At 44.0% G+C, this 25,432-nt stretch overlaps 1 protein-coding gene across 1 annotated transcript in view; it reads left to right on the top strand.

Moving 5' to 3' along the window:
- The window catches only part of STARD13 (StAR related lipid transfer domain containing 13), a 497,221-nt gene that overhangs the window by 57,538 nt on the left and 414,251 nt on the right, over window positions 1–25,432 (top strand). The window contains exon 3 of the mRNA XM_082246015.1: window positions 18,649–18,783. Coding sequence (XP_082102141.1) covers window positions 18,649–18,783 — 135 coding nt within the window. The remainder of the gene's footprint in view (window positions 1–18,648; window positions 18,784–25,432) is intronic.

Genomic DNA, 25,432 nt, shown 5'->3' with positions numbered 1-25,432 from the left:
ATCTAGACTTTTCATAACGCATCGCATTCGCAGTAAAATCGCACAAATGTGAACCGGCACTCAAGGTAGAGGCAGAGATCGGAAACGTTAGCTCAGGCAGATAAGCAAGAGACAAAAGGCAAAGTCCAGATACAGGCCAAGGTCAGGATAAGAGAGATAAAACGGAGGATCAGGTTTCAGGATATCAGGTACAGCTGCAGATCAGACAGTAAAGTACAAGTTAACCTGCTGCACTTATATATGGCATTTGGTGCCAACTTTATTGGCATGCGCATTAGCACCAATGTGCATTTGTGTGCCTGCCTGGTACCATGGACACTTGCGCGATCACGCATGCGCATTTACGGCTGCCTTCGGGCATCAGTTGCGCCTTAGGCAGCACATCCCTGACAAGCTGTTTGAATTACTGAAGTGCTAGGCTAACTACAAGATGCAGACTGGAGCAATCCATCCTAAGCACACCCTATCCAGGCAGCCGTCCAGTTTCCCTACACCTTCGGCAGCCTAAGGGCTCTTTCACATGGTCCGCTTCCGTAGGCGGATCCGTGCTGCTCAGCGGGGATCGATCCGCCATCCCCGCTGAGCCGGCGGATGACAGCTCCGTCTCCGCTTGCAGTGCGGAGAGGGAGGTGTCACAGCCCCCGCTGCTCTCTATGGGGAATCGGATGAGAGCGGACCGCCAGATTTAATGGACAGGATCGGATGTGGATGGCAGCGGACATGTCACCGCTGACATCCGCTGCTCCATAGGGCTGAATGGGGCATCCGATCAGATCCGCCTAAAAAACTGACAGGGGGATCTGATCGGACCGCCTGTGTGAAAGAGCCCTAAAGCTGACAGAGAGAAAACCATTCTAACGGCTGCTTGTGCCGCAGTTCAAGCAGGTGGTAAAAATGGGCAGTATAGACAATACTGAAAGCTAAAGCCTGGCACAAACAGGCAGTTTTTTTTTTGTTTGACCCAGCAGGCTGAACGGAAAAAAAATAACGAGGTGCTCGGAAGGTACTTGCTGTACTAACTATGCAATTTTAGTACTGCGATCTCCCCGCTAAACGATTGTGTTCTGACAGGGGGACTGCCCTCCCCCTGCCAGAACACCCTGACCAGCGCTGGATGCCAATCTGAAGCTGTTTTTCCAGCATGCCCATTTGACTGAAGCTGGACATTACGCCGCCTTCTGTCGGACAGGCTAATAGATGTTGTTCTACCCTATATCAATGCACAGTATGGGAATAACTACAATAAAGTGCTATTGTGCTATTTAAAAAAAAACAATCGTGTGGCCAAATAATCATAAGTGCATATAGTTACATTCAATGGGTGTCAAAACTTGAAAGAATTTTTAAAAATATAACAACAGCTCATACACTTGAAATCACGTACAGTATACTCCCAGTGAAAATAGTGATTTTTCATCCAAAGAATTCCAAATGAAAGTGCTCCCTGTGCATGCAATTTACCACTGCAAGACAACGTACGTGCCCCCACCAGGGTGTGCACTCACCCGCAGGGGTGGACACCTTGGGCTTATGCCAAGGTAGGTCTACAAAGCTTCTATGTAAATGTTTTTCCATCCGGGAATGAGGAGTCCCCCTCGATGGATCCAATTCACAGGAAAGATAAGATCACAGGAATCGACATAACATGATAACGTTTATTAAAGTACACATATAAGTAAAGGTTTCCACTCACATAGTACAGTGCTATGTCCCGACACCGGGAATAATCCACCAACTGGTTACAATGCTGAAGCCGCTGCTGCTCCATGATTGCATGGAGCCAGTATGTGCTCCACTAGGCTGAAGCGACGTAGTTTGTGACGGATGTGCCCGCTTTTCATCATCCAGATGACGTCTGGATGACGAAACATTGCGGGAGTGACATTTAAACACATATCTGTCAGACAGGTTGCTGTGCACACGGGCCAAATGTTGGTTGGTTTCTGTTGTTATTCGGCAGGTCTGTACCAAGCTTCAGAAGTTGCTGTTCTACCTCCTTCTGAAAAGCAATCCACCATGAATCACTTTTCAGAGAGTGCCGCCGTGTGAACCTTGCCTTATAGGTAATTCTCTATGCCACTGACTTTTTAAAGTGGTTGTAGCTACTTACAGAATGGCCAGCCTCAGTGGTGGCTCACTATTAGCTGACCATAGATGGATTGAAATTCACCCGGTTCAGCAGTTCTTGTTGGAAAAATTTGCTTTCCTGACAGACTCCATGGCAGCACACGTATGGGTAGGCTCCGCCTCCTCTCCTACCCTATAGGACCCCACTCCCATAAATTTTTGCTCCGAGCCAGGAGCCGTGTTCCTTTTTTGTCCTCCTTCCGCAAGAGAAGTCTTACCTTATAGGATGCATTTTTCTTACATACCTGGTGGCGTGTGGCTTTCCTGGATGATGCCTTTCTACCTTAGTCCAGCAATTTCAGTACTACTAGGTGGACCCGGGCAATTTGAAATGATGCCGGAAGATGCCGTAAATCCTGAATGAGAGGTGGGCTGCATCACTTGGCCAAACGTCCTTGCTACTAGCGGGAGGCCCTTATGCCCTGATGCACACGCCAGTCTCCGGTTGAGGAGCGTTCCAGGTCCTTCTGTCGGTGTTGGTGGTAATGTATTGCTTACTTTATATTTTGTATCGTTTTGCTTCCTGGTTAGTATGGCGGCTGGAGCGCTCCTGCGTTCCAGACCGTCGCTCTCGGCTCCTCCCCTGCCTCCTGAATCCTAGTTGGGTGTTCAGTGTGAGGCTTGGTTTTCAAGTGGTCTGCGCATGAGCGCACGCCATTTCCGGTCCTCCATGACGCGGCGGCGTCGGGGGGGCGTGGCCTTACGGCTCCCGGGAAATTTAAACAGCTGATGGAGCTGTCATTCTTGGGATGTCTGTGGGCTTTTGCGGCGGCCTCCCCACGCTGTGTCTCTGCCTGTGTTTGGTAAGTCCTGTGCTGGGTCAGTCCTGCTTGAATGGGGTAGGGGAAGGGCGGCTATGGGAAGGTAAGATTGAGTTCTTACATCCTTCCTATTGCAGGTTATCTCGCTGTGATTTGCAATGGATACCTCACCGTGTGAGGTGAGTTTTTAGCTTTAAACTCTCGCTTGTCTGCCAGCTGGCTTACTGTAGCCTGAGCTTTCTTTCCTTTCATTTTCAGCCCATTTAGGTCTGACCAACGTCCTGCATCAGGATCAAAGGATAGATCACCTTCAGGCCATCACCATGCATCATCCAAATCCAGGCACCGTAGATCCAGGTCTAGGTCTAGGCGCCATGAAGATTGTCCAAGCCGGTCTTCCCGCCATACTGACCGCCCCGCACGCAAATCTTGCTGGGGTTGTAGGGCTGTAGTCCTGTAGGGCTTGTGTGATGCCTGCTATTCTCGGGCAATCAAGGAAAAACAGGTCCCAGATCAACCAGTGGAAACCCTGGTCAGGCGGATCTTGCAAGAATCCCTAAGGGATTGGGATCCCAGCCGGCTGTCTGGTCATACAGCTGATACTCCGGTTCCCCCTCAGAGGGAAGATGTGGAGCCAGGCACTTCCCAGCCAAGTCGCTTCTCGGATTCCTCTGAAAGTGAGGATGACCTAGAAGACCAAAGTTCAGGCTTTGATTTTGCCATGATCTCTCCGCTGGTGAGAGCGGTAAAAGAGGCGTTAAAATGGGAAGAGCCAGCAGATTCCCCAGCAAAACAGAAGAAATACTTTAAACACCTCAAGAAAGAACGGGATCATTTCCCTTTTCTGAGTGAGCTGGGGGAAATCATTACAGACGAATGGCAAGGAGTTGAAAGAAAGAATTCCTTATCGTCCAAGTTTTCCAGGTTATATCCTTTTAAGACCGACAAAGTGAAACATCTTGATTCGGCACCTACAATTGACGCAGCCTTAATGAGGCTAGTCAAACACGTTACCCTGCCTTTGGAGGATTCCGTCTCATTTAAAGATGGTCTGGATAGACGAATTGATACAGATCTCAAAAAGATCTATCTGTTAGCTGGTATGACCTGCAAGCCAGCCCTGGCCCTAGCAGCCACATCCAAAGCTATGGAGGCTTGGGTAGATAACGTGGAGACCACACTGCAAAGTGTCTCAGAGGAAGCAGCCAGAAACTCGGCTGTGTATGAACTAAAGTTGGCAACGGCATTTTTGGGAGAGGCTTCCATTGATATCATTCGCCTGGTGGCGCAGGTCATGCTCTCTTCTGTCACGGCCAAACGTTCTTTGTGGTTACGTCCCTGGCTGGCCGATCCTGCTTCCAAACAAACTTGGTGCAGGATCCCGTTTGAGGGTGCGTCCCTTTTTGGCAACAAACTGGACAGTGCCGTTACCCGTGCCACTGGTGGTAAATCAGGTTTCCTCCCTCAAGATCGCCGTTTGCTTGACCGCAGAAGATTTCAGCACAAACCAAGTTCAGATCGATCCAGAGAAGCCCGCTCTTACAGGCCTGGGCGTGAGTTCAGAAAGAATTGGAAAAGATCTCAACCTACAGGTCAGAAGTTCAACAAGGGGACACCTTCAAGTGGTTGGGAGACCACAAAGTCTTTTTGATATCAGGCCTGCTCAAGCGTTGCGAGTAGGCGCTCGTCTACGTCAGTTTGCGCACGTTTGGGCAGCCTCGATTACAGACCAATGGACCGTCAAGACTGTGTCTCATGGTCACGTTTGGTCTTTCGAAGAAACTCCAATTCTGCGGTTTGTTCCTACGGCTCTACCTCGCGTGGAAGAAAAGAAGTCAATTCTTCTGTCATACGTAGATTCCCTGATCTCTCAAGGTGCTGTCATCCCAGTTCCGGCCGAAGAAAGGTTTCAAGGCCTTTATTCACCTCTATTCATGGTGCTAAAGAAAAGCGGTTCCTGGAGGCCGGTCATAGACCTGACTTATCTAAACTCTTTCATAAGGAAAGAGAGGTTCAGGATGGAGACACTCTTCACTATCCGCCAAGTGGTGCAACCAGAAGATTGGATGACCTCCATAGATCTAAAAGATGTCTATTTCCATGTCCCAGTGGCAGCAGAACTACAAAAATTTCTTCGCTTTGCCGTAGGTCAAGTGCATCTCCAGTTTACCTGTCTCCCTTTCGGGCTTACCACCTCACCTCGAGTCTTTTCAAAGATCTTACTGGCTATTGTAGCCCTGATCAGATCGAAAGGGATCCGACTATTCCACTACTTAGACGATCTGCTTCTTCTTTCTCAAGACCAAGCACAGATTCTACAACACAGGTCTCAGGTAATCTCCACCCTTCAAGAATTCGGGTGGCTCTTGAATCTGGAGAAAAGCCATCTGGATCCGACAAAATCCTTGATCTTCCTGGGGGCACTCTTCAACACCTCCAGAGGCACCATCTCTCTTCCAGTGGAGAAGATTCCGGTGATCCGCAGCAAAATACAACCGGCAATGTCAATCCCTTGTCTTCGGGCCTCACAGTGTCTAAAAATAATAGGGACTATGGTCTCCACGGCCCCCATGGTCAAATGGGCACAGTGGAGGATGAGGCCTTTTCAGATCGGATTCCTCCGTCAATGGAGCTCCGGGAATCCAGACACTCCTGTGCGGATAACATCCTCTATGAGGGCGAGTCTGTTTTGGTGGCTACAACGGGAAAACCTCCTGAATTGTCATTCGATCGTTCCAGTTCCTTGGATCGTTGTAACATCGGATGCCAGCCGGACAGGCTGGGGCGCGCACTGCCTGTCAGAGGTGGCCCAGGGCAGGTGGGAATTTCCCACCCTTGGGTTGGTCTCAAATGTCCTGGAGCTTTGGGCAGCTTTTCGTGCCATCCAGGCTTTCCATCACTTGGTGAAAGGATCCTCGGTCCTCCTACGGCTAGACGGCAGTCGCATATATCAAGAGGCAAGGGGGCACCCGCAGTTCCTCCCTTCTGGAAGAAGTGAAACCGATCATGGCATGGGCCCAACGGAATCTTTCCAATCTATCAGCTGCTTATCTTCCAGGAGTCCAGAACGTTCAGGCAGATTTTCTGTCAAGAACCAATCTAGACAACAACGAATGGTCTCTTCATCCAGAAACCTTCAAGTGGGTCATCTCTCTGGGGATTCTTCCGGAGGTAGACCTGTTTGCCTCTCCAAACAATGCCAAACTGACGAAGTTCTACTCGAGATGGCGTTATCCCCAAGCCTACGGGGTAGATGCTCTGACGGACCACTGGAAGTTCCACAAAGCATATGCTTTTCCCCCGGTACCAGTGATATTCAAGTTCCTGCAGAGACTCAGGAGAGAGAGGGTAGAAGTCATAGCAATTCTTCCGTTTTGGCCAAGGAGGCCCTGGTTTCCCCTATTGTTCCAACTGAGCTTTCGGGATCCTGTTCCCCTGCCATTCAGGCCGGACCTTCTATCTCAGGGTCCAGTACTGCATCCATGCCAGGCGCAGTTACATCTCATGGCATGGTCCTTGAGAGGGAAAGACTAAAAGCTCTTGGCTGTCCAAGTGCGGCAATGTCCACAATGATGAGTGCCAGGAGACCGGGCACCAACAAAGTCTACGAGAGGATCTGGTCTAAGTTTGAGGATTACATGTCTAATGAGTCTGATTCCATCACTAATCCTAAGATCCATCACATTCTGGGGTTCCTCCAGACAGGCTTAGATCTATCTCTGGCTGTTGGCTCTCTCAGAGTCCAGATCTCAGCAATCTCTGCCTTCACGGGGACCTCATGGGCAAAACACCCTTTGGTCCGGCAGTTTTTCAGAGGTGCGTCAAGAATGAGACCTCCCAGGAAACCCAGGTTCCCCAAATGGGACCTTCCACTAGTCCTTGAGTTCCTCTCAGCAACAGTTTTGGAACATGGAGATTCCTTCTTCCTTAAGAATCTGTCTATGAAGACGGCCTTTTTAGTAGCCATCACATCGGCTAAACGTGTCTCTGAAATTAGTGACTTGGGTTGCAAAGAACCATTTCTGACGTTTTTTCCTGATCGGGTCGTCCTGGTCCCTATGCTAGGGTCCAATCCGAAGGTAAACTCAGTTTTCCATGTCAACCAAGAAATTGTTTTACCTACATTCCAGTCTCAAGAGGACCAGAGTACCCATCCGTTGGATGTGGGCGAAGTCCTTCAAACATACTTGAAGTTCACAGCTTCCTTTCGCAAGTCAGACTATCTATTTGTTCTCTTTTATGGAAAGAACAGAGGCAAGAGGGCTTCTTCCAGAACTATTTCTAGCTGGATAGTTCAGACCATCCAGTGGGCATATAGAGCCAAGGGACTGGCTCCTTCGGAGGTGGTGACGGCTCATTCCACCAGAGGGATTTCTACATCTTGGGCGGCTTCCCTTCACGTTGCACCGGATGCCATTTGCAGAGCGGCCTCATGGTCCTCAATTAACACTTTCATGTCACACTATTGTGTTGAACCTGCTTCTTTATCCTCAGTTAATTTTGGTTTAAAAATTTTGTCTGTTGACGGTGCAAATTAAACCTATTTCTGTTTGACCAGCAGTTGCCCACCCGAGTATGTATGGCTAGTTATTTCCCATACGTGTGCTGCCATGGAGTCTGTCAGGAAAACGGAAAATTTATATCAATACTTACTGTAATTTTCCTTTCCTGATAGAACTCCATGGCAGCAGGAGTTCCCTCCCATCTGCTGGAGTAGTCTATATATGGAACACGGCTCCTGGCTCGGAGCAAAAATTTATGGGAGTGGGGTCCTATAGGGTAGGAGAGGAGGCGGAGCCTACCCATACGTGTGCTGCCATGGAGTTCTATCAGGAAAGGAAAATTACGGTAAGTATTGATATAAATTTTCCGTTTTTATCAACGCTACAGCCAATCGACTGCAGTGCTGATCAGGGTACTCTGATGGCGGAGGAGAAGGATTCCAGCACCCCCCCCGGATTGTGTGGATGGGGGAGTACATTTCGTTTTTTTTCAATAAGCATGCTGGCTGATCAAAAAACTGTTACATGTATGGGCAGCTTTATCCAGTGTGTGGCACACCAGCAATGTGTAATTGTATAGATAAGCACTATAGTAAGCTACAAACTGACAGAGACAATAACTAGAGAGATTGGGAGCTGCTACTAATTTCTGCTGGTGGGACACAGAAATTCAAATGATGTCCTCACTGAAAATTGACTTTCCATATAAAACACAAATCCTGTACATGAAAAAATAAAAACAGAAAACCTGCTAAATGAGGTTAGAGACTAAAAGCAGAAGGGACAGACACAATAGGTACGGGATTTTTGGCAGCAGTAGTCATCATGTTAAAGTTGTGGGAGAAGTCCAGGAAAATCATGTGTTCTTACTGATCTCAACTTCTAAACATAGTATTGAACATTCTGTCATTGTTCTACAAACTCCTGCTGTGTCTTTAATTGGCCTTACCTATTCTGCTTGTGGTGATGTTAACACTTTAGTTACTTTTGCTTTTTTATTTCTAGCCTACAGTGTATTTCTCGCCAAAACATTTTTTTTCAATTATATATAAAGTAGGGCATAATTAGAACCTCTGTCTTTTTTTTTTTTTTTTACTGCTGTCCTAATTGGGAAGATTCACCTTTTTAATTTGTCTTGGTGACCAGTGTTACTAGGACAGGAAGTGATGGGATATCCCAAATTTTACAGTGGTCATCTGAACAAATGATTATGGGAAAATCATCAAATGGAGATACCACTTTGGGGAGATTCTAACGTTTGCCCTGAATAATAATTATAATAAAATGCCTTGATTTTCTCTTACAGAGTGTATTATCTCATGTGCAGAGTTATATTTTTAATAAGGCACTTGTTGGTGTAATGCTTATGCCTGAAGGAGCCGATGATGTTTGGGTTCTCTGATTCTGGATTGCCAACGACCTCCTCAATGCCACACCCTCTAACTAGTGAATTGGTAATTGTTGTGGCCCATTGTTCTGGCATTGAAACATTCAGATTTGAAAGGAACCCACAATACTGGGAGTAATGCCTCGTACACACGCATCGATTATTGGCCAGGAATTTTCGGCCAACGTCCGATCGGCCGATTTTCGGCTGGTTAGTATGATGCTTTCGACAACCGATTCAAACTTTTCGGCCGAATAAATCTGGTGTGCAGGCTATAAAATTTTTGTTGGCCGTCAACACAACGGCCGATTTTCTGTCAGTCAGTACAGATTTCGGCAGACAAAAATCTGATGAGCAAGACTGGGCATGCTCAGAGAAGAAAACACACACGGAAAGTAAACCAGCACATGACATCACTTCTGAAGTAGATTTTTGTTGGCCGAGAAAATTCGTGTGCAGTCTAGGCACATTCCAACCAACAAAACACAACTCTGGACAAAAGTCGGACGATCGGTCGGCCGATAATCGTTGCATGTGTACGAGGCATTAGTATCCAAACTGTATCCTAAAAGGACCTGACACTGTTTAAGAAGTGGACAGGAATTTGTGGCCAGTGGCCTCTCACCACCAAATAATCTATGAATATGCCTCCTCCCGATCTCTGTCTGGAACCAATGACATCAGCTGTGACTCAGGACGCGACAATGACGATCTCCCATAGAATTATTGATGTCAGCAGTGACGCAGGGCCTGACAGTGGCAATCTCTCACAGATGTAACCTCTGGGTAGATGTGGCAGCAAAACTTCTCTCTCCCTCTTCATTTTCCAATGATCACCTCTCAGCCCCCACTGAGCCCAGGCTTCCTTCTCTTTACTTTCCTGTTGTAGCACTCTGGTCTCCTGTGACCTTTAGTATTGTCTCATCCTTGGCTTAATAGGAAGTTGTCTCCTACGGACTACATTTCCCATTATCCCAGGCAGTTCCCAGCAGTCCTCTATCCTTCCAGGCTGTTTACTCCCTCTCCTCTTTTCCTCACTGTCAGTCGAGGAGAAGGAGAACAGCTGGGGCATCAACTGAAATGTGACATTTCAATGACAGCCCAGTCCATGTGGCAACAGGTGGGAGCACCATGAACCAGGGCTACACTGGAAATCTGTTATTTCTCTGCAGGTTATTGGTAGGTAAATTGTACCCACCAGTTGTAATAGGATATGTTGGGCTGGTTGCCCAGAGGGGTGAGACCATTCAGACATTAATCAGAGCAGGACCCATGGTGATACATGCTAGTTGGTCAATTTATAGTTACCTGCTACCCATTCAGACCTGTGATCACTGTGTCTGGCAAAGGGAAGTCTTCCATCACTCACTGCATAGAAAGCTGATACTGGAGGATGTGAAAAGGTGTGTCACAATAAACTATTTCCCTAATAAATACCCATCTGTTATGATACCCAACAATTACATTTGCACCAAGCCACAACTCTAGTGATACACTTTATTTAGCCTGCTAAAATGTGTTTCTACCATAAACAGGTGATAGTGTTGCCTCCCAGGCCAAAGGTTCCCATCACTCCATTGCCTTGTGGCCACTTTAAAATGCTAAAAGCACATCAGTAATTCTAAGTAGATAGCTATAGCTGCCACCATGTGTATTCCTCCTCAAGTCCATCTAAAGCAATGTTCAAATAGGAACTCTAAGAGCTGTAGGTCTAACCCCTCCACCACAGTAGTGGCCTATGAGGCCACCCTTATACTTATGGACCAACAAGAAGGCATGGACAGTACGACAAGGTCAGATCAAAAGAAAGCCCTAGGACCACCCCTCAGACCCTTGGGCCAACAAGAAAGTATAGGCAGTGGGATGAGATTGGAGCAAGAACAGGGCCTGACAATGGCAATCTCTCACAGATGTAACCTCTGGGTAGATGTGGCAGCAAAACTTCTCTCTCCCTCTTCATTTTCCAATGATCACCTCTCAGCCCCCACTGAGCCCAGGCTTCCTTCTCTTTACTTTCCTGTTGTAGCTCTCTGGTCTCCTGTGACCTCTAGTATTGTCTCATCCTTGGCTTAATAGGAAGTTGTCTCCTATGGACTACATTTCCCATTATCCCAGGCAGTTCCCAGCAGTCCTCTATCCTTTAGTAAGTCTAACCCCTCTACCACAGTAGTGGCCTATGAGGCCACCCTTATACTTATGGACCAACAAGAAGGCATGGACAGTACGACAAGGTCAGATCAAGAGAAGCCCTAGGACCACCCCTCAGACCCTTGGGCCAACAAGAAAGTATAGGCAGTGGGATGAGATTGGAGCAAGAACAGGGCCTGACAGTGGCAATCTCTCACAGATGTAACCTCTGGGTAGATGTGGCAGCAAAACTTCTCTCTCCCTCTTCATTTTCTAATGATCACCTCTCAGCCCCCACTGAGCCCAGGCTTCCTTCTCTTTACTTTCCTGTTGTAGCTCTCTGGTCTCCTGTGACCTCTAGTATTGTCTCATCCTTGGCTTAATAGGAAGTTGTCTCCTATGGACTACATTTCCCATTACCCCAGGCAGTTCCCAGCAGTCCTCTATCCTTTAGTAAGTCTAACCCCTCTACCACAGTAGTGGCCTATGAGGCCACCCTTATACTTATGGACCAACAAGAAGGCATGGACAGTACGACAAGGTCAGATCAAGAGAAGCCCTAGGACCACCCCTCAGACCCTTGGGCCAACAAGAAAGTATAGGCAGTGGGATGAGATTGGAGCAAGAACAGGGCCTGACAGTGGCAATCTCTCACAGATGTAACCTCTGGGTAGATGTGGCAGCAAAACTTCTCTCTCCCTCTTCATTTTCTAATGATCACCTCTCAGCCCCCACTGAGCCCAAGCTTCCTTCTCTTTACTTTCCTGTTGTAGCTCTCTGGTCTCCTGTGACCTCTAGTATTGTCTCATCCTTGGCTTAATAGGAAGTTGTCTCCTATGGACTACATTTCCCATTATCCCAGGCAGTTCCCAGCAGTCCTCTATCCTTCAGTAAGTCTAACCCCTCTACCACAGTAGTGGCCTATGAGGCCACCCTTATACTTATGGACCAACAAGAAGGCATGGACAGTACGACAAGGTCAGATCAAGAGAAGCCCTAGGACCACCCCTCAGACCCTTGGGCCAACAAGAAAGTATAGGCAGTGGGATGAGATTGGAACAAGAACAGCTCTGGTTGCTAAAATCATAATTTTGATATCAGATCTCCTGGACTTTTGGCTTCTGGAGCACTATATAAGATATAAGAACCCATAGACAGGCAGCTATGGGTCCTTGCTTACCAATAATGATGCAACTTTAGTACTGGAAAAAAAATAATTTTTGGCTGTTGCGTTTCTTTAAGGATTGTGCTTCATTTCAGCCATCATCCCACATCCATAATTCATCATTTGTGACAAGAAGATTATTTTACAATACTATTCAATAACACATGAAACTTCCCACAGAACTCACAGTAAAATGAATACAGACAAACATGAAATGTAAATAAAAAATCTGCTGAGTGGAATACACATGAATGGAATTGGAAGAAAACAATGTCTCTTTCATACTGGGGGTTGTTTTAGCTGACGGAGGCAAACTCTTCGAAGGTTTCTCATAACCCTTATGTGTTGGTGGCTTGCTCCTAGCAGCCTAATTACATTTTTTCATGGTTTCAGTGAACAACTAACTTTCTGACCTCGTTCAACAGAAGTTCTTATTGAGATTACTTTTGATTCTTTTTTCATTCCAGAATTTTAGGTCAAGATGTGTTGGCAATGATTGGGCTTGTCACGTTTAAGGCTTACAGGCATAGAAACCAGACAGACGTGCTGCTATTAAAGCCTGTTCACTGAATACTATGATTGTAAGCAGAAGGCATTTTTAATGGGGAAATTCAAAGTCATTTTTTGCCTTTTGGCAACCTTAGGTGCATTAGCATGCTGACACAGTATTGACTTGAAATTATTCCTAGAAATTAATATTCTAATGTTACCTTTAAGCAAGTTTTTAGGGGAATACAAAGTTTAAATTCAACACGATAAAATAGACAATATATTAATTTTTAATTATTTTTCCCTTTTCTTCTGTCTCTCGTGTATTTCCCTACTTCGCCCTTTATTTTTTATCGGGAGTCTTACCAAAGTGCAAGTGCACTCTGCAAGTACAATTGCTCCAGAGCTTAGTAAATGAGAGAGAGCTCTACTGACTTTCATCATCCAATCATGTGCAAGCAAAAATGCTGTTTTTTTATTTTCCTTGCATGTGATTGGGTATTCTTTGCAAAGTGAAGCTTTAACTAATTTACTAAGCCCTAGAGCAACTGCACTTTGCAAAGTGCACAGTACATTTGCTTTTAGTAAATCCATTCCATTGAATCTCCCCAGCAATGACAGACAACAATAAATCATGACAGGGGTTCTTACCCTTTCCTACTCTTTCCAAATTGAAAACTATATTTGGGCTTCAGATGCACTGTAAAGTGAAGTCCATAATACTTACCTTCTCTTCAAAGGTCTGAGGTCCCATGCCAGTGTCTGCATCTTCTCTTCAGCTTCTTCCAGGTGCCAGTGCTTGGTAGTCTTGTTTGGCCAGCGCTGGATGATGTAACTCCTGCACATGAGCAGGAGCCCAGTCATTCTGACACACTGGCACCATGTCGATAATGTAAGCTGAGAATACACAGCTTACTGTACATTCTAAAGAAGACTGTGAGCAGGCAGGTCATTTTATTTTACTGACAAAGAGATATAGCATGTCTGCTTCTACATTTTTTATGTAGACTTTTTTTTTTTTTTTTTTTTAATCAAGAAAAGCTTTATTGAGAAAAATTCACACCATTACAGTCATAAAGAAAAACTGTCAGATGGCAGCATCAAACCATAAACATTACACAATCCACACCATGCCACAGTCCCCCCAAGGTTATCACAGTTAAGTACAGTGCGATAAACACAAAGCATTGTAATATATAAGAAAATGCAGGAAACTCCCCTACCCCACCCACCCGAGCCAAGATTGAGCATATATATCTCTCAAGTAATTACATTAACAAACGTTCCAGAATAAGATCATCAGGGGCCATTCCCGGGCTGTTCAGCCACACACCCCATACCTTCGAAAATTTCTGAGGCACCCCCCTATGCTAGTAGATAACCTTCTCCATACGTAAAGTAGAAGCCATCTGTTCCAGCCACATCCCATACGTAGGTGGCTCCTGCGCTATCCAGTGTCTCAGGATCAGTAAACGGGCTTGAAAAAGTGCCCGAATGGCGGCCTCTCGCAGAAACTTATCTTCCACTACCGCTTCCAGTATCCCCAAAATGCAATGTTTTATATAGACTTTAGATCTGCTTTAAAGCCTAGTTCACACAATGAATGATTGTCTGTTTTTTTTTTTTTTTTGCATGCTAGTTTCCATATTGAAAATGAAGAGGTTATTTCTCGTATGACAGAATAAACATTTGGAAGTGATATAATGTTTTGTATTGTATTTTTGGATGAAAATTGTGCTGAATAAATGAAAATCGTACAATCTGGTATCGTACGACTAAGGTTTTCATGTTTATCCCTTCGGAAAACTTCAGAGGAAAGCTGTGTACTAACAATCAGATTATTGTACAATTGCTTCAAAAGTGGTATTTTTTCTACAATTTTCTGGTTGTGTGTACGGCCTTAAGCTCTGTGTATAGTTCTGGAAAGCACAATTAATTCCACAAGTAATTCGATTTTTGAAGGTCTTGGATATGCAAACTATAGAAAGAATAGCCCCAGAAATCTGTTGTCATTGAAGTTTTTGTAGGTTTTAGAATTTTTCCTATCTACAGGTTAAAAAGAGAAATACAGTTTTAAAAATAATGTTAAAAAAAACAAAAACAGCTCCTAAAATTTGTATTTTTTTAAACTGAAGGCTTCCTTCAATTGCAAGCATAACACCTTTATTCTGTACAGCTGTGGCCAAAAGTTTTGAGAATGACAAAAATATTAATGTTCACAAAGTCTGCTGCCTCATTTTCTATGATGGTAATTTGCATATACTCCAGGAATGTTATACAGAGTGATCAGAATTAATTGCAAAGTCCCTCTTTGCTATGAAAATGATGTTAATCCCATAAAAAACATTTCCACTGCATTTGTGAAGAAGGCTTCAGGGTGCCCAAGAAAGTCCAGCAAGTGCCAGGGCCATCTGCTACAGTTTTTTTTAGCTGCCAATCAGTGCAGAGCTTGCTCAGGAATGGCAGCAGGCCAGTGTGAGTACATCTGCATGCACAGTGAGGTGAAGACTTTTGGAGGATGGTCTGGTCTCAAAAAGGGCAGCAAAGAAGCCACTTCTCTCAAGGAAAAACATTAGGGACAGTCTGATATTCTGTATATTTTACAGGGATTGGACTGCTGAGGACTGGGGTAAAGTCATTTGCTCTGATGAATCACCTTTCCGATTGTTTGGGGCATACAGAAAAAACCTTGTTCGGAAAAGAAAAGCTGAGCGCTACCATCAGTCCTGTGCCATGCCAACAGTAAAGCATCCTGAGACCATTCATGTGTGGGGTTGCTTTTCAGCCAAGGGAGTGGGGCTCACAGAGAACACAGCCATGAATAAAGAATGGTACAAAAACATTCTCCGAGAGCAACTTTTCTCCACCATCCAAGAACAGTTTGGTGATGAACAATGCCTTTTCCAGCATGATGGAGCACCTTGCCATAAGTCAAAAGTGATAACTAAGTGGCTTGGGGAACAAAACATCAAAATTTTGGATCCATGGCCAGGAAACTTTGCAGACCTAAATCCCATTGAGAACTTGTGTTAAATTCTCAAGAGGCAGGTGAGCTAAGAAAACCCCACAAATTCTGAAAAACTGCCATCAGTCAGTAAATGGCCCAAAAATTGATTGTCAGCATGCCAGGGTGAATTGCACAGGTCTTTAACCACTTTACCACTAGAGGATTTTGCTGTCTTACGTCTGGGCCACTTTTTGCGATTTGGCGCTGTGCGACTTTAACTGACAATTGCGACGCCATACCCAAACGAAATTTACGTCCTTTTTTTCCCCACAAACAGAGCTTTCTTTTGGTGGTATTTGATCACCTGTGCGATTTTTACTTTTTGCGCTATAAACAAAAAAAGCGTAAATTTTGAAAAAACAACAATATTTTTCACATTTTTTTATATGAAATTCCCCCCCCCCCCCCCCAAAAAAATGTAAAAATCAAAATTTTTTTAAATTTTTGGCCAATTTGTTTTCTGCTACCTATGTTTGGTAAAAAAAATCACAATAAGTGTATTTTGATTGGTTTGTGCAAAAGTTATTGCGTTTACTAACTAAGGGAAAGATTTCTGTCATTTTTGGTGTTTTTTTTTTTAACGAGTAATGGCGGCGATCTGCGATTTTTTTTTGCGGGACTGCGACATTGCGGCGGACAGATCGGACCCTTGACTGACATTTTTGACACTTTTGAGGGTACCAGTGACATTACTGCAGTGATCAGTGCTATATATATGCACTGTTACTGTAAAAATGACACTGGCAGGGAAGGGGTTAATTTTATTGGAGAGGGAGGGGTTAATGTATGCCTGGTGCTTACTGACGTGTGTGGGGGGAGGTGACTGTGTGACACAAGGACAGATCCAGGGTTCAGCTATGCTGAACCCTGCAATCTGACCCTGCCTGTCACTTAGGAGATCCTGTGTTTACACAAGCAGGCGGATCTCCACACTAGATCCCCGATGATCGGGGGAAGAGCAGCGGCGATCGCCGCTGCTCCTCCCCTGGCCCGACTCCCGCTGTGACTGAATACAGCGGGAGCGAGCCTCCGGCGGCGCGCGCGCGCCGCCGAGAAAGGGGAGTTTCTGACGACGTAGGTCTACGTCGTCAGACGATAACAGACCACTTAGCCGCAGTAGTGTCAACGTAAGCAGACAGCAAGTGGTTAAAAAGAAGGGTCAACACTGCAAATATTGACTCTTTGCATAAACTTAATGCAATTGTCAATAAAAGCTTTTGCCCTTATGAAATGCTTGTAATTATACTTCAGTATACCATAGTAACATCTGACAAAAAGATCTAAAAACACTGAAGAAGCAGACTTTGTGAAAAATTATATTTCTGTTATTTTCAAAACTTTTGGCCATGGTTGTACAGTTGTGTACTCTATGGAAGCGAAATAAAAAGAAAGCATTTGGTGTTTGCCATTAAACTTTTAGCCAGTACACATGACCCAAAAATCGGATGAAAGATTAGTTACATGTCGAAAATATAGAGGCTACTAAAGTTACGAAAATTCTCATATGACAGAATAAAAAATCAGAAGTGATGTACCGTATTTATCGGCGTATAACACGCACTTTTTCCTCCTAAAAATGGAGCAAAAAGCAGCAGTGCGTGTTATACGACGATATTAAAAAAAAAAAAACGGCCAGGAAGCATTGCCAAGAGCAAAAGGTGCGGGCCGGGCCGAGGAGAAGGAAGGACGAGCTGTCATAAGAGCAGAAGGGGGCGGGCCTGGCCGAGGAGAAGGGAGAACGAGCGAACGCAGTCATCGGAAGTCCCGCTTATGACAGACGTCACACGTCTCGGCAGAGGAGGCGGGACTTCCGATTACTGCGCTCGCTAGTTCTTCCTTCTCCTCGGCCCGGCCCGCCCCCTTCTGCTCTTATGACAGCTCGTCCTTCCTTCTCCTCGGCCCGGCCCGCCCCTTCTGCTCTCGGCGCTGCTTCCCGGCCTTTTTTAAAACAAATTTGGTCAGTTCCAATGGCGCTTGCGAGGCAGCATATTTGGACATTGCGCTTGCGAGGCTGCATATATGGACACTGCTGGTGGGCTGCATTTATGGACACTGCTGGTGGGCTGCATACATTGACACTGCTGATGGGCTGCATACATGGACACCGCTGATGGGCTGCATACATTGACACTGCTGATGGGCTGCATATATTGAGGCTGGATATATGGACACTGCTAGTGAGGCTGCATTTATGGACACTGCTGGTGGGCTGCATATATTGAGGCTGGATATATGGACACTGCTGGTGGGCTGCATTTATGGACACTGCTGGTGAGGCTGCATTGTTGGACACTGCTGATGAGACTGCATTCATGGGCACTGGTTAGATATCATTTGATTAAAAAAAAAAAAAAAAATGTTCTGAGTTCAAAGCTGTTTATTTTAAATTTAAGCTTTTTTCCTGAAATTTCTCTCCAAATATTGGGGTGCGTGTTATACGCCGGCGCGTGTTATACGCCAATAAATACGGTAATATGTTGTTGTGTATTTGTATTCTCTTTTGGATGACAACTGCATGGATTAAACAAAAATCGTACGATCTGGTATTGTACAAGAAACATTTTCGTACTTGTCCGATCGGATAATATTGGATGCACTGTCATGATCTGCTCTCGAAAGGTCTGTACTAACAATGCGATTATCATACAATTGCTGCAAAAGCAGTATTTTTCATCCGATTTTCGGATCGTGTGTATGGGCTATTACTCAGATTGCACTTAGTGTCCTACTCAGATGTTTTCTATTGTGCTTGATAAAATAGGCAAGCATGACCATACACATTGGGAGTGCTGCTCATGAGGTTTGAGGAATCCTAAATATAACAGGTGTGAAGGTCACTATAGATCCAGTTAGGGCAACATTAGGTGCAGCCAGGAGGCAGACAGGGTTCAGGCAGTTCATACAAGTCCATGTACACCTAGAACACTGGTAGTCCCCTTTGGCACAGCAGCTGCCTCTGTTTACTGCTCTTAGCATCCTATCTTAGGAGGGGGATTCCTGGGGCCTGCTAACATCTCAGCCACCATACTATAAAACTGTAGAAATGTAGAAATAATTTTCTTTTTTTTTTTTTTTTTTTAAAGGAAGAAAGGTCACAGTGGTCAAAATCCATGTCGTGTCTCATGATGAAACTAGAGCAGCTGAATGTGGACATTGAAGATGCCATCACTACAGGGGCTAATCAGATGTGTATCTCACCTGAGATTTTGGTAGATCAGGTAAACTATATGTGTTATTCTTATGTATATTCTCAAAAAACATCAGCAATTAATTGAGTGGCTGCTGAACCTTTCCTTTTATGGCCATGTTCTCTTGTTGCATTAATAATATTAAATAATAATTAATAATAATATAATAATAATATTAAAAAGTCACGCTAAAGATGATCAAACAATGTTCAAATTGTATCAAACTTTAGATAAATTGTCCATAAAGTCCATGGAAACCAAATGTTAGAAGGTGACTTGTGGAATATCCATATGAATGGGAGGCTTACCACAAACCAAATAAACACGTGCCAAATGAGAACACAAATCCTGACGTTTTCACCAAGGACACTCCACAATGGATCTCGTGGTCCAGACCAATCCCCCTCGATGGTGTAGTTATATGCGGGATAAAAGTGAAAACGCCATAGCGTAAAACCAAACAACAATAGTGGGGTAGTAAAAAATGTGGATAGCACTATCTCGAGATGTGAATCACCACAGTGCCAAAAATTATCAAATGAAAAAGAAAGGTGAAAGAATGAAAAACCTCCACCGACAAATCCAATAGGTACTTCTTACCAAAAGTAGAAATTAAAGAAGCGTGAATTATGTTGTGATGTGAACAGACCCCTCCACCAACAGGACTGCGGCTTACCAGATAGCTATATCCAAAATGCCCATAGGGAATGCAAAGATCACAAACATGCTGAGACTGTATCACCATATGTCCTAAACGACCTTACCAGATGATGATAGGTGGCAAGCGAATAGCAATGACTGGCGTATGCCGGAATGGAAGACCCTTATGGCCGCGGTGGCTCAGGATACGGTGAATGTTCAAACTCCGCACATGGCCGCTCTATATCCTCCCGGGCGGGTGACAGGCTGTATATCGGGCGGTGTATGAGGAGAAAATCCCGGATAGCAATAGACAGATGTCCGGATAGCAATAGGCAGTCCTGTTGGTGGAGGGGTCTGTTCACATCACAACATAATTCACGCTTCTTTCATTTCTACTTTTGGTAAGAAGTACCTATTGGATTTGTCGGTGGAGGTTTTTCATTCTTTCACCTTTCTTTTTCATTTGATAATTTTTGGCACTGTGGTGATTCACATCTCGAGATAGTGCTATCCACATTTTTTATTACCCCACTATTGTTGTTTGGTTTTACGCTATGGCGTTTTCACTTTTATCCCGCATATAACTACACCATCGAGGGGGATTGGTCTGGACCACGAGATCCATTGTGGAGTGTCCTTGGTGAAAACATCAGGATTTGTGTTCTCATTTGGCACGTGTTTATTTGGTTTCTGGTAAGCCTCCCATTCATATGGATATTCCACAAGTCACCTTCTAACATTTGGTTTCCATGGACTTTATGGACAATTTATCTAAAGTTTGATACAATTTCAACATTGTTTGATCATCTTTAGCGCAACTTTTTAATATTATTTGTTCTTTGGGGTGTTAGTCACACTTGAAGTCGCTGCTTACACACATTTTGGTGGATTAGCGCAGTTGTTTCTTTTTATTCTATCTTGTTGGATTGTTAGTCAAAAAAGTCAACACCGGAGTCCATACATAATCTGCAGAGTTTATTTAATAAAAATGAAGTGGTCTAGTGCAGTGTTTCTCAACCTTTTTATTTTATGTCAAGGCCTTTAAAATTATTTGAAAAAACAAAAACTGTTCCTGCCCTGAAGTGTAATAAAGAAACACAGGAGCTGCCCTTTAAATGCCCTTTAAAGAGACCCTTTAAAATTATTCAAAATATCAAGGCACCCCATTCTAAAATATGAAAAACAAAACCAACAGTTTTACATAACACAGCAACATCCACACACGGGATACTCAATTTTATAGGTTACGTATTCTTCCAAAGAAAATACACCTTTGCACACTGGTACTGACTAGTACACCCATGTTTCTCTTTTCCCACATTTTCCCTACATCTCTCAGCTAATGTGACCTCAGTGCTGACAAAGAGGGGCAGGGAAGGGATAAACAAGGATGCTGTGCAGGTATTTGACTTCCTCTTTTCTATCTGATGACATTATTGGTTGTTAGTATGCTGGTGGCTGGAAGGTTATAATGGTGCACAATGAAAATCTGTGACTTTGTGTAACTAAAAGACCGACTTTATCCACCCTCTGGCTTGTATACAATTTTGGGGCAATTTTAAGGCTTTTGCCAAGGCACCCCTGAAGAAACCTGAAGGCACCCTGTCTGAAAAAGGCTGGTGGTCTAGTGTACAGCAGAAAGCTAAGCGTTTCAGATTACAAAGCCCTACACATGAGCTATGAGTAAGACTTAGGCAGGCCATAGACGATTCGAATTACGTACGATTTATCGTTCGATAAACGAAAGCGGCACTCGTGCACATCATCGAGTGTACCATCAATGTGAGCCGAAAATCGTACGACAAAACACTATTTTTTGTGCCTTTTAACCACATCTCTACCGGACACACTCCCTACTGTTCTGTGTTTTGTTAGGCGAAATCATACAACTCCCCCACTAACAATACGAAATTCGGCCGATTTTCGCAAAAAAACCCAACATGTTGGATATGTGAATTTTTGCTGTCGTACGAAAATCGAACGTTTTACATACCACACTAACGATACGAAAATCGTTCGATAACACTGCCATTTACGATTTTCGTACGTAATTCGAATCGTCTATGGCCTGCCTTAGTAAGCTGAAATACATTATCTTTCTGCTCTATATTGGACCACTTACTTTTTAATAATTAAACTCTCCAGAATATGTATGGACTTCCATGTTGACTTTTTTGAGTATTAAGTGGGCTGACAGGTGCCTAGCTGGGAGACTGATGCCCACTGCATGATGATAAAAGCCAGGAGGTTGAAATAAGCTTATTTGTTTGGTTGGGAAGGTTAGAACTAGTCCTGTCAGCCCCAGACGGATGCTCTAACAGGTCAATAAAAGTGTGCTTAAAAAATATATATTCATGTGTATGCTTTTCTAACAGATGGAACATGGTTTGCAATGGTATAGACTAGAGCAGTGATGGTGAACCTTGGCACCCCAGATGTTTTGCAACTACATTTTCCATGATGCTCATACACTGTGCAATGTAGTTGACCGTCATGGGAAATGTAGTTCCAAAACATCTGGGGTGCCAAGGTTCGCCAACGCTGGACTAGAGTGTCTTAAATTTTCATGCTCATTTATTGATCAATCATTTATAGAAAAGTATTATCATGTGCCAGGTCATTAACTTCCCTCAATTTCTTTATTATTTCTTTGTTTTTATATTTTTTTCTGTATGGGTAAGCAGGTTATAGAGGTCTTAAACAGCAGGAAACTCGAACTTGCTGAGAACTCCAACAACGTTATTTCCAGTGAGTGTACACCAGGAATAATTGGAGATTTTGACCACTTGGTGTTTTCACAGAACACCGGCAACCTTTACACTCCCGTAGATATAAATATAAATAGTGGAGATTGTTAAGCTGCTCGCTAGTAACCCCATGCCAAAATTAATTTTAAAAAAACGGCGTGGGGCCCCCCTAAAAATTGATACCAGACCCTTTTCCAAGCATGCAGCCCATTACGCCAGGAAAGGGAGGGGACGAGTGAGCGCTCCCCCCTCTTGAAACATACCAGGCCACATGCCTTCACGCCGCACCCGAATAAAAATGCTCCGCCCGCGACAAAAGCTAACCGCCACCTGCCTGCTCTGCCGTTTGACAGTTCTTATATAGGTTAGGAGCGGGGCCACCTGGTGACATCCCCTGGTGGCACCACCCTCTTGTGACGCCACTGGCCGATGCATGCACTGAAGGAGCCTGCAGTAAGCAGAGTATTTTTTTCATCTTTCTACATGTCCCCCATCGCAGTACCTGGGCCCCCATATGCTTTTTATGGCTAATAACTTGCATATAAGCCTTCAAAAAGGGGACTTTTGGTTTTTCAAGTTCGGGTCCTATAGACTTCAATGGGGTTCGGAGTTCGGGTCCAAACTTTTGCTATGTTCAGAAGTTCTGGTCCGAACTGAACTGGGGGTTGTTCAGCCCATCTCTATAGATACACTTTGTGGTCATTTATAAAAAATTTGCTGTGCGAATGTCTCAACACCCAGAATAATCCCCATGATGTGTCTAATATGTTTATTTCCCATGAAATACCTCAGTCAGGAAAAGTACTGCATTATGGTCACTAGATGGAGCTGACGATTATAGGAAATAAACATATTACACACATTACAGGGATTATTCGGTGCAGTTTTGTGAATGCTGTGATATTTGCACAACCAATTTTTTTAAGTAGACCCCCCCTTAAGTACACTGACTGTTTAGTAATATCAGTCTATGAACACAGTGAGAAGGTACCATAAAATTCAAAGGCCAAGTTTCAAGGTTACTGGCAAAGTGAATCACATGCCGATTTCTTCTATCTCTGGGAGACACTAGTGACAAAACATTCTCTCCAGACTTCTTAACTACACCCAACCACTACAGCATCATAAAGAAAAGTGATGGATGAAATATGACATATTTTCCATAGTAGAGCATAAACAAACAATCTTGGAATTCAGCTTTGAAAGAGTGACACCTTTATTATATCTTTGTAGGAAAGGGTTGGAAAGACAAACTACTGCTGTGATATCTTACAATTGGACTCTAAAGAGACATACATTAGGATTCTGCTCAGTAATTCATGTTAATGTTGGCCACCCATGTTGACATTTTGAAAAGTTTTCTTTATGTTACATGCTCCAAACACTCCATAGAGCCCAGTGTATTAACTTTGCATTGAATCAAACAGCTCATTAAACAAGCGTTGACCATGTAGATTACAGTGCTGACACCAAAGCCTTCTTTTCTTTACAGCTTTCCCAGGTGGGGAGAGCATTGCAGTTATGTCTACACATAGCAACCATCACTCACGATAGAGTCTAACAATCTCAGGTAGAAGTAAGTAATAAAGATTTCTGCTCACCTGAATCACTAGTACGCTCAAATAAATTATATATATAATGTGTCCTCTGTATTTACTAAGATACTTTAGAAAAAGAAATTGATGCAAATATAGATAATCCACCCTATAAACAAAATATGTATATTCATGAGCTATGTCCAAATAAAAACTCATTCAATTATTTCTGTTATACACAAAAAATAGATGTAGCACCCTCCTAGGTAGTTGCTGGAGTATAGTTTTTGAAACCTGTTTGCTCAACTAGAGGTTATTGCAGGTAAATCTATATTGTTCTCTGCCTACCAGAGAGCAGGATCTGCTAGTGAGGTCTGCTCATTGTGCTCAGCTGCAACTTGTTCTGCAGAGTGTTTCACACTGGTCCAATAGGAAGGCATATTGGACAATGGGAGGAAACCTAACAAATGAGTGCACAGATGTTTAATACAGCCCTGGTGATTTGGCAGAGGAAAGTGCCTCCGTGCATGCTGGGATACTGTATAAAAGGAGCACTTGTGCTGGGAGTCTTTCGTCTGGATAGCTGCCTCCTCCTCTGTAGAGGTGCCACAAGGCCTCAGGTAATTAACCTGAGGGCCTAGAGAGAGCTAGAGAGGAACTGAAACCAGGGATCCTGTGGAGCTGACTGGAAGGGGTGACACTGGAGGATCTGATTCTGCATACAGTGAGTACAGATCTGTGTCAATGGGCCTGACCTGAGGGGGGTCACCTCTGCAGCTAGAAGAGTCAGTGGACGGGTGTCAGTAAAGGTGATACTAGAGAGTTTCCTGAAGAGATTGTAGATCACCAAGTCTATTGCTGGAGAAAGAGCAAGACTTAACCCTTTGTATACAAGCGGCAGTATGGTTTAAGCAGTGTGACTTCTTCCACAAGAAACCTGGTGAGGTCAAGTGAGAGTTGTCCTTATCCAATTTACATAGTTCCAGTTGGAGTATCCCACTATTCCCTTCTCCCATCCAAGTTCCACAATAAATACCAAAAACCAAAAACCCTGGATTGTTTATTGAGCAACGAACCATTGGGAGTAAGGATGAATGTGTGAATTGTACCCTAAGTGACTGTTTGCTGGTAATCAGAGGAGGCCCAATAAGTCATCATATAGCAAGCCCTGCGGGGACAGTGCTACATATAAATCAACAGACTTTGCAAGCAACTTAGGGATACTAAACACACACTGTTTAATTTACATTATCCCTTTCCTTTATGTATGTGGATGATAGCGCTGTAATTATTTCAATTAAAAAAAAAAAAATCTAAGAACCTATTTCCTAGTCGATATACTGCTGTCACGTGACCCAGATCTTTCCCAGTGTGTATTCAGGGAAACAGTGGCAGGAGGAAAGAAAAAAAAAAAACAGCCTTTGCAATACAGAGTGAAAATAAAGAATTAATAATATTTAACGGTTTTAAATTGTCGTACAAATATATATTTGAAATCAAATCTTTATTTTTTTTTTGCAAAAACATGGGGTGAGCAGATTTCTGCCAGTCACAGGCTGTGTCACACCCCTCCAGCTTGTGTCTTGGAATAAGAAGGAGATGAAGCCTCCTTCAATCAACATATAATATCCTGCCTCATTGTGTTTAACTGGTTAGTGGGCTTGGAGGTGCATAGATGGAGTTGGCTGTCATTTACCACTGTATTTAAGCCCACATGTGTGACTCTATAGTCACATGTGCTGCTCAGATGTGCAT

The sequence above is a fragment of the Pelophylax lessonae genome (assembly GCF_965119305.1).
Source record: "Pelophylax lessonae genome assembly, chromosome: 2".
Classification (NCBI taxonomy): domain Eukaryota; kingdom Metazoa; phylum Chordata; class Amphibia; order Anura; family Ranidae; genus Pelophylax; species Pelophylax lessonae.
The sequence above is the reverse complement of the archived record's forward strand: the minus strand, read 5'-3'. Positions and strand labels throughout refer to the sequence as shown.